The sequence below is a fragment of the Leptodactylus fuscus genome, chromosome 2, assembly GCF_031893055.1.
Source record: "Leptodactylus fuscus isolate aLepFus1 chromosome 2, aLepFus1.hap2, whole genome shotgun sequence".
NCBI lineage: Eukaryota > Metazoa > Chordata > Amphibia > Anura > Leptodactylidae > Leptodactylus > Leptodactylus fuscus.
The window spans coordinates 37,638,066-37,652,273 of record NC_134266.1 but is presented as its reverse complement, the minus strand read 5'-3'; the positions used below and the strand labels follow the sequence as shown (position 1 = coordinate 37,652,273).

The 14,208-nt window shown below is 43.9% G+C and overlaps 1 protein-coding gene across 2 annotated transcripts in view; it reads right to left on the bottom strand.

Annotated features, from left to right (window-relative positions):
* Positions 1-14,163, bottom strand: part of SMG6 (SMG6 nonsense mediated mRNA decay factor) — a 162,649-nt gene extending 148,486 nt beyond the window's left edge. For both annotated transcript variants that reach the window (XM_075263595.1, XM_075263594.1), the window contains exons 1-6: positions 14,042-14,163; positions 5,518-7,180; positions 3,039-3,228; positions 2,775-2,885; positions 2,586-2,692; positions 2,422-2,500 (exon numbers count right to left, since the gene is read on the bottom strand). In XM_075263595.1, the coding sequence (XP_075119696.1) occupies positions 2,422-2,500; positions 2,586-2,692; positions 2,775-2,885; positions 3,039-3,228; positions 5,518-7,180; positions 14,042-14,126 (2,235 nt within the window). In that variant the 5' untranslated portion in view covers positions 14,127-14,163. The remainder of the gene's footprint in view (positions 1-2,421; positions 2,501-2,585; positions 2,693-2,774; positions 2,886-3,038; positions 3,229-5,517; positions 7,181-14,041) is intronic.
* Positions 14,164-14,208: the final 45 nt, after the last annotated feature.

Below are 14,208 nucleotides of genomic sequence, written 5' to 3'. Positions count from 1 at the left end.
TTCGATGAATAGTTTGGAATACTATTCGCTTAGGGGGCGTTCACACTACAGTCATTGTCTGACAGGTAGTGTCTGCTGATAATGTCCGTTCAAAATCTTGCAAGGACATTAGCAGCGGACACTAGCTGTGTCCGTGACATTTTTCATTCATTTAAATCAGGTGCGTGGTTTTGCACTCCATGCTTGTCCTTAAGTGTCCATTCCTAAAGATGTCCGACTGTTCAAGTGGACAGCAAAACCCGACATGTAGGTTTTTTCTGTCCGCTTGAAAAGTCGGACGTCTTTAGGAACGGACACTTAAGGACAGGCACAGAGTGCAAAAGAACGCACCCGATCTCCATATAAATGAATGAAAAATGTCACGGACACAGCTAGTGTCCGCTGTAGTGATGAGCGAATACTGTTCGGATCAGTCGTTCCGAACAGCACGCTCCCATAGCAATGAATGGAAGCACCTGGCACGGCGACCAGCCGCCGGCAAAATGTACGTGCCAGGTGCTTCCATTCATTTCTATGGGAGTGTGCTGTTCGGAACGGCTGATCCGAACAGTGTTCACTCATCTCTAGTCCGCTGCTAATTTCTGTGCAAGATTTTGAACGGACATTAGCAGCGGACACTACCTGTCGGACAATGACGGTAGTGTGAACGCCCCCCTTAGCTCTATTCTTTACCACTGTAAAGAACCATGTATTTACCACTAAAAAGTGGACAGTGCACCGAATTCAGAGATAGTGGTGCCTTTAGATTCGGCACAGATATCCCGCCATTGTCAGAAACGTGGGCCTTAAAGCCTTGCGTCACTGCTGACCGTACTCTTCCATAGCCTTGTACTGTGGGAAGGGGAGGGGGAGAATACCAGTACCAAAACCATTGCCACCGATATCTCTAGCATCACGACCCAGACCATCAAAGCAAACAGTGCACTGATTTCAGAGCACAGTCAGTTTTCTAGTGGTATATACCCAGTATGTATACCACCAATATCAGAGGACATGAAATGTCCTCTTTAATTAAATTTACATAATGCATTTGCACATTAGGCAAATGATTGTCTGAACATTTACAATAGCTGACTGTTACTAGGAACGGTCCATCCCATTAGATCCTCCACATAAAGGGATGTTTAGTCTTAGAAATCCAAAAATAAATCATTGTGCAACATATGATAAATGTGTAGCCTCAGGCTGGAATCACACATGAAACATTTGCGTTAGTTTTCTGAGCTAAACACAGGGGTAGGGATACAAAAAAGGAGTAACAGAATTGTTTTGGCCACTCTTTCATTTTACTAAACTTGCACCAACAACTGAGTGTGTGATTCAGGCCTTATACTGCTGAATCACTGTTTATATTGAGGGCTATTAATGGGGACTGACTGGCAGAAGTTTCCTGATGCACCACATGACATTCCCATTCAGAAGGATGACTTGTGGTTTCTGGAGCTGTACAGTGGACGTTCTTGGTTCAATGACTTAACTGTCTTGCATCATCTACGTTCAATCTGTGTATTTTACATGCACTCCTGCCTGCTCCTTGTGCAGTGTTTAGTGCATATTGTAGAGTTTTTTCAGGGCTTTATTACCTGATGACCTATCCTTAGGATAAATTATCAACTGAAGATCAGCGGGGTCTGACACCCAGGACTCCAGCAGATCAGCTGTCCCCAAGCGCCACTTCTACTTCATAGGTAGAGATGAGCGAGTACTGTTCGGATCAGCCGATCCGAACAGCACGCTCGGATAGAAATGAATGGACGTAGCCGGCACGCGGGGGGTTAAGCGGCCGGCAGCCGTCAAAGCACGGTGGCTCAGTGGTTAGCACTGCAGACTTGCAGCGCTGGAGTCCTGGGTTCAAATCCCGCCCAGGACAACATCTGCAAGGAGTTTGTATGTTCTCCCCGTGTTTGCGTGGGTTTCTTCCTGGTACTCCGGTTTCCTCCCACACATCAAAGACATACTGATAGGGAATGTAGATTGTGAGCCCTATATGGGACAGTGACTGTCAATGTCTGTAAAGCACTGCGGAATATGATGGCGCTATACAAGTAAGCTTAATAAATAAATAATAAAATAAAGCGGAAGTACCAGGTGCATCCATTCATTTCTATGGAGCGTACTGTTCGGATCGACTGATCCGAACAGTACTCGCTCATCTCTATTCATAGGCCATGCAACATCACATTCATCAGTCACATGGCCCAATTGCAGCTTCAACAGCTGCTATACAAATGTATGGCATTGTGTTCGGTTTTCTGTTGCAGTCTATTCAAACAGCTGATCGGTGGGAGTTTCGTATGCTGAAACCTGGCCAACCAAAAACCTATCCTTAGAATAGGTCATCAATTAATACGCCTTCAAAGCCCCTTTAAGTCTGAAATCTGCTAAAAAGGTGATCTATATAAAACATTCCCCCCTTCTTACCGTGTATATTGCCAGGAGCGCCAGCTGATTATAAGGCCTACCATTCTTGGGTGCAATGTGTTGAGCCTTTAAATACCAGCTGCAAAGATAACAATGCATTTATTCAGAAGACAAATCACTTTGTTTCCTTCTAATCCTAAGAACATTATCTGCGATATTATTACCTGCGAGCCTTGCCATAGTTACAGGTGTCTGCAGCTTGTTCTCTATAGCGGGCGATGTCACCCTGGCAAATCATACAGCGTTGTGCGCTGATCAAAGCAAACTTCACCTAAATACAACAGGTAAACAATATAAAGCTATCCAAATGTCATCACTCTAGACCAACCTAAAAGGAAGAATAATTGACTTACCGTTTTTCGGAGTGGCTTACTGCGAATCGCCATGCCATCCATGTAGTCTTCAAGCTTGAACTGGTAGGTTACTTGCAGCTTCTGAAGTAAGCTATCAAAAAATACCGTACCCTAAAAAAGTGTATAAAAGGGTGAGAAATGCAATGCCTAAAATATATACAGTATAGACTTGTAGCCTAAAGCAAATGTATGAGGATGTATTAGGAGGGGTAGAAGGTAACAACCATATAAAGTGACACAAGGAAACCATGTATGTATGCTGACCTCATCTAACACCAGGAGCAGCTGTCTTCGGATGGCTTCACTTTCACCCGACGACTCTTTCAAGAAATGGCGAAACTTCTCAATGACTTGGTAAAACACGTTCTTCCATAAGAGCTGGTCCACATTGTGCTGGTCGCAGAATTCAATGTCAGTCAGAAGGCAGTGCTCATAGAGTTGAAGCAATTCAGACCTGCACAGAGAAGAGATTATCTAGAAACCTGGAATGTCTACATTCAGTATCCTAGTCCGACTATGTCAGCCACAACCACACTAAGCCTAGGTTACTGAATTACATGGTAAAGGTGTCCAAAAGGAGCACAAGACCTAGAACTCTAATTTGGTGATGGAACTGCTTCCTGCACACCATCATACATTACAGCTCAAAAGACTTCAAAATTCAATAACCTTGTCCTAGTGGCAACATGGAATCCAAGTTCTCTCCAAGCTTCTCAAGTCTGTGTTGCTTCTGCACTATGGCTCCAGCACAAGGTAATTCTCACACATAAGAATCAAGTCAGCCACTTGTGTAGGAGTCAGAGTAGGAGAATGGAAAAAATAGCAGCCGGAAGCTTGACTTACTGAATCCACAATTGTTCCACAAGATTATAGGGTTCCAGAATAGGGATTTACAGCAAAGGGCATGTTGTTTTTCCTGGGTGATATAGCACTGAATTTGGGCAACAGGTCTCTTGTTATCTGTCTGAACTTGGGTATTTACAATCTCCTCCAAGTATCTAGGGCTGCTGACGACAGCTCAACCTCAAGACTACCTTGCTCTTCATCTCACGCCTATATTACAATGTACTAGCAAATCATTGTAGGCCACCATCCTCAGTGACAGAGAGAAATCATATGGAAAAAACTTTATAAAAGTGCTAAATGTAATAAGTTATATTTTAGGGGAATGGTTAATAGGAATTTGCTTAATTGGCAAATTAATTTTTTTGAAACAATATATTCTGGCTTTCCATACTTTAGGGCTGTGGGATTTAGGGTTTAATCTTGAAAAATGTTATAGTTGATGACCCATCATGACAAAAATTTTTGTACATTTTATGTAATTATTCTGATTGGGTCCTGATACATTTATACAAAATGCAGAGGATGTTTTACACTGACTCGGAACCGGAGTGAGAACAAGACCTGAGAACCTATAGAGGGTTAATGATAATGGAGGATTGTGTGTTCCTAACTCATGGCTCTGTTATATCTGGGGCTACTAAAGGGGTGTATGTGTGTGTCTGTATAATAAATAAATATATATATATATATATATATATATATATATATATATATATATATATATATATATGTTTGTGTGTGTGTATAGGTCTCCATCTTCCTGATTAAGAGTTAATGGAGAGCGAATGTTGCTGTCCGATTTCATAAAAATTGGCATTAGGAGGAGACTCTAAGGGGCCATTCACACGGAGGAAAATGGTGAGGAATTTGGTGTGGTATTTTCCATGCTGAAAAAAAAGCCTCCCATTGATTTAAATGGGTTCTGCTAGGGTTTTTTTTCCCACTAGCGGAATTTTCCCATAGATGCTGAAAATTTCACTAGTGGAAAAAAAAGCTGGCAGAACCCATTGAAATCAATGGGAGGCTTTTTTTCAGCGTGGAAAATTCCACACCAAATTCCTCACCATTTGCCTCCGTGTGAATGGCCCCTTAAATGTCCACTTGGTCTGAATGACTATCCTGAGCACTGGAAAAAAAAGGTTCTTTATATATTGTCAGAGCATCGGGGGTAGAGGCAAAAGTTGAGAAAATGTGTGACCCTTGGGACCTGGAATACCTGCTGATAAAATAATCCTTTATTAGGGTGCGTTCACACTGAGTATACGCTCAGCTCATTCTGAACGTAAAACACGTTCAGAATGAGCGCGTACAAAGCAGATCCCATTCATTTCTATGGGAGCCAGCATACGTGTGCTCCCCATTGAAATGAATGGGAGGCTTTTTTCCCCTATTGCTTTCATGGGGAAATTTGGTAATGTTGCTTATCATCTGGATAGCATATATAGTGTTACTTGTGACCTGGCTGTGCTGGTATTTCTTTATAGTAGTGAGGATATATGCATACTTACCTAGCACTGCTTCCAGTACATGAATAGGTTGTATGCCGCCATATTATCTGTAAGTGTATACGCTTTTTCCCTGTTATCTATGGAAGATTGGGAAGCTGGTTGTCTTTTTCATAATTGCTATATTTGTGTGTGCACCAAAACCCAGCACCAAAGTCTGAATCATGGTGACACATTGGTGCCTCTATTGCCGAAATATCACTGTTTTCATCAATATGCAAATGAGCTTTTTGGAGCACCAAGTGTACTGCCGTTGCACTAAAGCGGGAACCAATTCACAAGGGGAAAAAACCTTATGATCAAACCGACCCTATCTATCCGCAGGGCTGTGTTGATATACGCTTTGCACTTGACAGACTCCCTGTAACAGAAAGCTGCAAATATTTCCTTACCGAAGTAAAGCCATTTTGTTGAGGCCTTCTGTGCTGACGGAATCCCTGGAGAGGAGATTACTGAGCTGGAGCTCTTGGTTATCCGCCATTCGGAAGAGACGACTCATTTCTTGCTGCTGCATTGTCCTCACTTGCTGCTCGATTTCCTCAGGCATTACTGGACTTCCAGAGTAAGAACCAGAACCATATTGTGCAGACTGAGCTGGATAGGCCGGATAATAACCACCAGGATACACGCCATTGCTGGGACTTAAAGAGTAAGGCATGGAGTAACCAGGATACGGATATGGCGGACGGGCAAAGTAATAAGGGTTATCGGAGTTCTGGAATTTGTAATAGGGAGCTTGAGGAGCAGACTGGTGGCTGTCACTCTGGGAAGAAGGTGCAGACTCATCATCGGTATCTAGAAAATGAAGCTGAGCGCTCTGGTTTTTTAGAGCAGGCTTTTGTTCAGGGTTATTGGGGTCCCACAGACGGCGATTACCTCCACCACGGCCTCTACCACGGGCAGATTTGCTGTTAGCAGTAGAAAGGGGCTTTATACTGTTTAGCTCTAGTGCTCCAGTGGCGTTGGATATATCAGTATTGGCGGGAAGAATAATAATGCCTCTCCCTCTGCCCCTCGGCTCACTGGACCTCTCCCTCAGTTCTGGCTTCTCCATGTTATTGGGTCTATCCGATCGCTTCCGGGGTCTCTCTTCATGAATGGCCGGGTGATGGGGAGATTCTCTGCTGTAGAACCCTTCTCGGTTATCCTTGCTGCTTGATTTCTTGATGCCATCGGCATTTTCAGAACAACTTTTTTCACTGGAGCTCTGTCTCTTCTTCCATTGGTTCCTACCTAGGGGAGTGTCATCCATCCATTCATTATAATCATCGTCAAAAGAATCGGTGGACGAGAGGGATACCTGCTTTTTTGTGCGCAGTTTCTCCTTCCGATCTCCGATTAGCTTTCCTTTGTCTTGACGCCTCCTGTTGCCTTCTGCTAAGATGGCTTCTTCGCTGCTGTTGTTGCTTCCTGCAGAGCTGGTGCTGCAGTTCCGAGTGCGGGTCCTGCGTTTGTCCGAGTGTGAATATCGCTTAGTTGAACCCGTCTTCCTCTCTTCCTTACAAAGCCTGAATGAAGAATTCTCTTCTCCGGCTTTGTAGGTTCTCTCTCTCTCTGACCTCTTTGGTTTTTCACTCTTGACCACTTTGGTTCCATTCTCCACAGGAATCTTATGATTTGTTAAAGACTTTTCAAGATTTTCTTCATTTTCAAGCTTAAGCTGCTCAGTTTTTCTCACGACATCGTCTTCTATAATTTCACTCAAACATTCTTTTACAGGCCCATGCAGTCGCCTTCCTGGTTGGTAAATTTGTCGGTCGGGTTTCTTGGTCTTTTTTGTGATTTTTCGCTCTTGTGTTTCAGGGTTCACCAACAATGGACCCCCCTGCTCCAGATCTTCTTCCTCTTGGAACTGATCTGGGTTTACTCCATTAACCAAAGCCTCGCAATGTTTGACTTTGTCATTTCGATATTCTTCAACATGATTGCCGCCATTACCAGATGCATCCACCTTGGCCTTATTTCTTAGTCTGGACAACCCAGGCTTATAGATTTCAATGTCTGGTCGTCTATTATCTTTTCTTTGTCTTGGTTCCTTCATCTCTTTAATGGACTCTATAATTAAAAAAAAAAAGATAATAAGATAATATAATAAAATCATAATATTCATTAAGGAGGATGAAAAAGAAAAAAATATGTGGGGACAAACCAAAATTGTCAACAACATGCTTCTTGCACTTAGGCTGGTCTTACATGACAGTAATCTTAGTCCGCAAATTGTCCTCAATTGTGGGTTCTCAATTGTGGACCATTAGCAGACACATTGTATTCAGTGCGGCCTCTTACACCAACGGATATTTTATCTGTGGTGTGCCGTGCCCAGGGTCCGCACTGAATACCGCAGGTCTGCAAAGTCACGGACATCACGGCATGGCATGGACTGTCCCATAGAACTCTATGGGCGCACGCAGATGGACACGGACGTCTGCCGAATGACAGGAGAGATACTGCTTTTAGGGCAGAATACTACAATACATATTGTCTCTGATGAAGCAAGCCATGATTTGTACAGAGGCAGAATTTGTACAGAAATAACAGAGAACCAGGGCAACACAGTGGCTCAGTGATTAGCACTGCAGCCTTGCAGCGCTGGAGTCCTGGGTTCGAATCCCGCCCGGAACAACATCTGCAAGGAGTTTGTATGTTCTCTCCGTGTTTGTGTGGATTTCCTCCCATTCTACAAAGACATACTGATAGGAAAAATAAAAAATAAAAAATGTACATTGTAATCCCTATATGGGGCTCATAATCTGCATAAAAAAAACCCAAACAACGGAGGACCTGTACTGCAACCCTACTAATTTCCCATAAAAAGAGAGCCACAGTACAGCCGGGTGCATAAAGCCAGGTCAGTGTAACTTTTCACGTTGCTTTCAAGCAAAATTCTTAGTGCAAAAAAACCTTTTTTAAGTACAAAAAAAATAGATGTTTGTTAGCAAAAAAGGATCTACCAATAAAAAATCTATTCATGTTTATTCTTGCATACAACAGTGCTTCAATACGGTGTAGCAGCTGGAGTGAGATCTGATCACATGCTGGGGGAAACAAGCAGAGTATTGTTTAGTAAGCCTTATGTCGAAAACCTTTCATCAGAGAAAACACAATAAAAGAACAATGCACCAGAAGTACCAGAACATAGAAAAGACTTAATAGTTTTAGCTGCTGCAACAGAGGTACTACAGTCGACTCTCGATTTAACGTATCGGTATATAACGTATATAGGCTATAACGTATATTTTCTCAGGTCCCGACTAACCTACATGTATTTTTATCCCGTTATAACGTAATATGGTTTGCATATAACGTACTCTTTTTTGGACCCCCGCAGCCAATTGCAAGCCACATATAACGTAGAACGTTGTGTACAGGAGGGTCCCACCTAGCCAATCGCATGCATTTTCTGCCGCGTATAACGTAGTACGTTATACGTGCGAGCCTCTGACGAGTCTCTCACCACAGTGCCCTCTGGGTAGATTAGTTCACCGGAAGGAAGTCGTACGTGTCTCGTGTCGTGTGAAGTTCCGGTTTTGGTTGTTTATTGGCGCCAGAATGCCTCCCAAAAAGAGGACTAAGCTTACTGTGCAGCAGAAGGTAAGCGTGACATGGAGTTGCACACTGGTAAAGATGGTTTTGTGTTGATTGCATCGCGATTTCATTACTGTACGTTTCTATTCTCATCGATCAGGTTGAAATCATACGGGAGTTGGAAGGCAACTCTAGCCTCAGACAGACAGATCTCGCAAATCGCTACAATATGCCTCTGACGACGGTCAATACCATTGTGAGAAACAAAAAGCATATCCTAGAGAAGAGCGAGAAACTCGGGAAGATGTCAGGAAAACGTTCCAAATTCCGCAAAGCAAAGCATGAGGAATTGGAAAACATTTTGATGAAGTGGATTAACCAAGCACGAGCTGCCGGAATTAATATTGATGGTTCGGTTGTCAGGGAAAAGGCAAACACTTTAGCAGCAAAAATGAATGTGAAAGACTTTGTTGCTTCCAGTGGCTGGTTCACGAGATTTAAGGAACGAAACAGTCTTTCGTATTGTGTTGCTGCTGGCGAAAGTGGGGCTGTAGATGTGGCTACTGTTGAAACTTGGACAACGGAGCAACTGCCGAAGATTTTAGAGAAATACGACCTAAAAGATGTCTTCAACACTGATGAGACTGGCGTATTTTTTAATTTGATGCCGAATCGCACTATCGCTGTAAAGGGGGAGAAATGCCACGGGGGCAAAATGAGCAAGGAGAGGATCACCGTACTCGTTACCACCAATGCGGACGGCTCGGAGAAGATTCCTATACTGGTGATAGGCAAGTAAACTAAAATTACAGTACTGTATAAACGAGTTTCACTAAATTTAATTTAAATGTTGAATTACTGTAAATTTGCCTTGCAGGCAAGTACAAGAAGCCACGTTGTTTCAAGAACGTACGCACACTGCCGTGTGAGTACAAAAACAACACCAAAGCTTGGATGACGGGCGATTTTTTCATGCAATTTTTGAGAGCCTTCGACGCAAAGATGGGTACACGCAACAGGAAAGTGGCCCTCTTCCTGGATTGTTGCCCCGCACACCCACAAGAAGTGGAGGGTTTACGCAACGTAGACCTCTATTTTTTCCCGCCTAATTGCACAAGTAAATTGCAGCCACTCGATTTGGGTGTAATTAAGTCCCTCAAGTACAATTACAGGCGTTTGCTCGTGCAGCGGGCACTTGCGCTGATGGAGCGCAACCAATTGGATCAGTTAAAACCGGACCTGCTCCAGGCCATGCACTTCCTGGTAGCTTCGTGGAACAAAGTGACCCCCGCTTGCATCAAGAATTGTTTCCAGAAAGCAGGGTTTGAAAGTGCTGGAAACCACACTCAACTTTCGGAGCTAGAAGCAGCTGGAGCAGCAGTGATTTTGTATCAAAATGAGGAAGAAGAAATGGAGCAAGCAGAAATCCCAGGTGACGCCGAAGAAGTTATTGATACACCAAGCTGGGAACTCATCGCAGGGTCTGGTTTAGATTTCGAAACGTACGCAACCATGGACGATGAGGTGATTACATCAGAAGTGCTTTCTGTTGAGAAAATATACGAAAACGAGCAGGAGGAGGAGTGTATTCTTGAGGAACCAAATTCTGATTCTGAAAGCAGCAATTCCGTTTCCGAAACAATCGTGCCAAAATATTCTGATGTTCTCGATTCATTTCAGAAGGTGAAGACTTTCATTAGCGCTTTTGATGTCGGTGAACATATCATTAATCAGGTAGCAAACGTCGAGAGTGTGCTGTATGGGTTGCGCACCAAAGCTGTGCAAAAACAAACCCGTATTGAGGAATTCTTCTGTCCTAAAAAGTGAATGATACGGACACACACACACAGACATACAGTACTGTATAAATAAATGTAAATAGTTTTAATTTGGCTTCTGCGTTCTGACATTCTTACATTCGGCGTTATGTGCATGACACGCGCATGTACGTACAGTATTTTATAGGGCCGAAAAAGGTGCTATCGTGAATAACGTAGTCAGGGTCCGGCACAGTGAAATACGTTATATACGTATAACGTATTCGCCTTATAACGTATTTTTTTTCCCGGTCCCAGCAATACGTTATATCGAGAGTCGACTGTATATCCAAAATAAGGCCCCAAATGAGAGGCAGAGGCAAAAAAATTCCCAGTTTAGTAATACAAAACAGAGCTGATGTTGCCAGAGAAACAAAATCTTGATTTTGCTCATACTTATGGGGAATTCTCCACTGAAATCACAAATTTCTTGTTTAAACTTAATAAATAAATAAATTCTATGAGCTAACATGGGAAGGAGCGGGGCTGCGATTATGGCATGTTATCTCAATTCTGATTAATCGCAACTATATAGGCCATGTCCTTAGTAAATCACGCTCCTTTTACAGTATAAAACATTGTTGGGCAGACCTCACCCGGCGGTTGCGTTCGGAGTAAACACTACTATTATACTATAGGGTCTACTCAGACCCCAAAGTATAAGAAGCGGAGACCCTGAGGAGGTGACAAACATGAAAAACAGTATTATTCACCTCTCCTGGGATCCAGCGCGACTGTCTTTAGGGGCTTCTGATTGATGTCAAGGACCGCCAAGGCCAGCTCGCTTCTTTTATCCATGAGCGGGAACATACCACTCACGGAAAAAAGGAAGCTAGCGGTATACATAGACCTCTATTGTGAGGGGGCGGATTCTGACGAGAATTCAACGCCAAAATCCACCCCCTCTTGCCCCGTGGGAACGAGCTCTTAAGGCTCCAAGAGGGTAAGCACACAGACAGGGGGCTGCAGATGGATGACAAAGGTTGGGAAGAGAAGACGACTAGATGGCTGTTCAGTTAATAAAACTAATGTCTTGAGTTCTCAGCTAAGCAGTGAGCCCTGGCATCTGCCCAAGTATGTCGGGTGCTGACACCGGCCCGGCCTACCAGACAATTATTGACTAGAGGGAAGAAACTGTTGATCATAATGTGGTGGGAAAGCCTCCATGGAGAATATCACACTATGTGGCAGGGATAACATCATTTCACTTTTCTCCTGAAAATCAGAACTCTGCAGAGACAATCCTGCTCACCAGAGTGACCAACAACAGGCCCCAAGTATCACACTCACCCACTGACTCTCCAAATCCAGGTAAATGCACGCAGCTCTCAAAAAGAAAATAAACAAAAAAAAAAGCCTCTACCTTACATAATGGGAAAGAAAAATGATTAATATTTTACTATATAGATAGTATGGCATTACCAATTATGCTTTAAAGGGGCATCCCTGTGCTGTAATTGGGTATCAATAATGTAACCAGGACGGGCCAGAACTCCCATGGTGAGGCAGCGACTTACATCACCATAGATGATAAAGTTTTATTGACACATACATGAAGTTTATACAAAGACTCAATATATAGAGCGATGACCCTTAGGGTATGTTCACACTGCGTTTTTTGCAGGCGGATTTTGACGCGGAATCCACCTCAAAATCTGCCTGCAAAAAGGCCTCTCATTTATTTCAATGGGAGTCGCTCGCTTTTTTTTTCCCACTAGCGATTTTTTTCAGCTGGCGGGAAAAAGAAGCGACATGTCCTATCTTTAAGCAGATTCCTCGGCTCGAAACTCACTCCCGATTAAACCCATTCATTTGGGCCTAATCAAGGGTGGGATGCCGGTGCACTGCATCAGCATCCCATGGTGGCTAGCCGCGCGGAGAATTCATACGGCAAACCCTTGTCAATAGAGATGAGCGAGTACTATTCGAAACTCCCGAAATTTCTACCTGCCTTCTGGGATAGCACGGCAAAATACAGTATTGTCCAAATCAATCTGGGTTGGCTGTGGGGCCCACCACCATGCAGATGCAGCACTTCCCCTAGCCCCTACCGCGGGTATATAATGGTCATATAGTCTGACTCCACAAGTACACACGGTTATAAAATGATTTCTGTAGAAATTTGATGAAAGGTTAGGTTTGCTGTAAATCTCAATGCCCGCCACTGGGTTGTGTGGTTTTCAGCCATTCTTGGATATTATGAATACTATAGCATTCTGTAATATCCTAGCCAGTTAAAAATAAATAAAATAACCTGATTCCTCTGCTTTTTACACAAAAAAGAAAAGGGACAGACATCTTGGCAGAAACGAATGAACCCCAAAATAAGTCAGCAGCGCCCATTGGGTGCACCTGGTGTCTGACATGTGATGGAGTGTGCACGGTGTCAAGGTTTATGTTATAAATGTGAACAGCTGGCCATACACATTAGAAAGTGAATGGGGGGAGGGGGGCGGCTTCCTGACTCCCCCCTGAAGGCAGAGGTCAACTACCTTATCATCTCACCCCATGCCAACCCCGCATGCCTGTGTCTTGGAGGAATAGCTCACATACCAAACCTACTATAAGACTAGGGCTACACCGCGCCCTTAGCCACAACTCTCATTGTCTGTCCAAAGATGGTGTCGTTGTCCTGCAACTCCTAATATAAGTGAATGAAGTTGCATTGATATATCCAGAGGGGGCTGCAACTGTGACTTCTAGATGCCAAAAAAAAAAAAAAAAACTCAACAGGGGTGCAGCGAGAAGTCACAGCACCCTATGGGTCACAATGCGACTATTCCCTTACATTAGTGATGCAGTCTGTATGTTCTCCCCATGTTTGTGTGGGTTTCCTCTGGTTTCCTCCCACACTCCGAACACATACTGATAGGGAATGTAGATTGTGAGCCCTATATGGGACAGTGACTGCCATCTGTGAGGTACTGCGGAATATGGTGGCGCTACACGAAGTAACTTTGGCCACACTACAAGACCACGCGAGCGCCCTGACCACAGAATATGCTAAGGCGCACGGTGGACCATCTGCCCAGTGCCGGGTATGTAATGATCTGTCTGATATGTCTTCTATCGCTTCTTACACAGACTTTATGTTTTGGGGTTGTTGTTTTTTTTGCACATTGCTATATAAAGTTGTTTAAAACCAATCCACTATTACAGCATGGCAAAGAGGGCATTTAACCCATTCCACATGTATCTGCCCATGTGCCCACTGCCATTCCTTTGGAGTATTGGGCACACATGGCACCGAAGTTATACGAGCTCTGGCGCCCTCTACAGAAGAGATTAGTAAAAAGCACAGCAGGTGATGAGTGGATATTTTATCCCATAGGCGCCTTCTATAGGGGTAAGCTGGTGACTGGCACCTCTTATAACAATGGTGGGCAGGGGGTATAGGGCACAGCGGCCTGTGTTAGGAGACCAGGACACACACCACACATATATACTGCCTATATACTGGGAGAAGTTGTACTGGTTGAGGGGGCGTGTAGTTCAGTATGGAGCAGGGGGCGCCATATTCTGACTACACTACTGTCCTTCTGAAAAGTATCAGCCACTGCCGCTCCTGCCTTACCTCGGGCTACAGAGGCGTCACTGGCTGCGAGCAGCTCCCGTAATTCGGAGGCAGAAATCCTGACCCGCTCTAACGTCGCCGCCATCTTCCCAGCGACCGCCAGGAATCAAAACAAGAAGTGAAGTGTAAGATGACGGCGAGCGCGATGGGCCAAACCACACACAGAA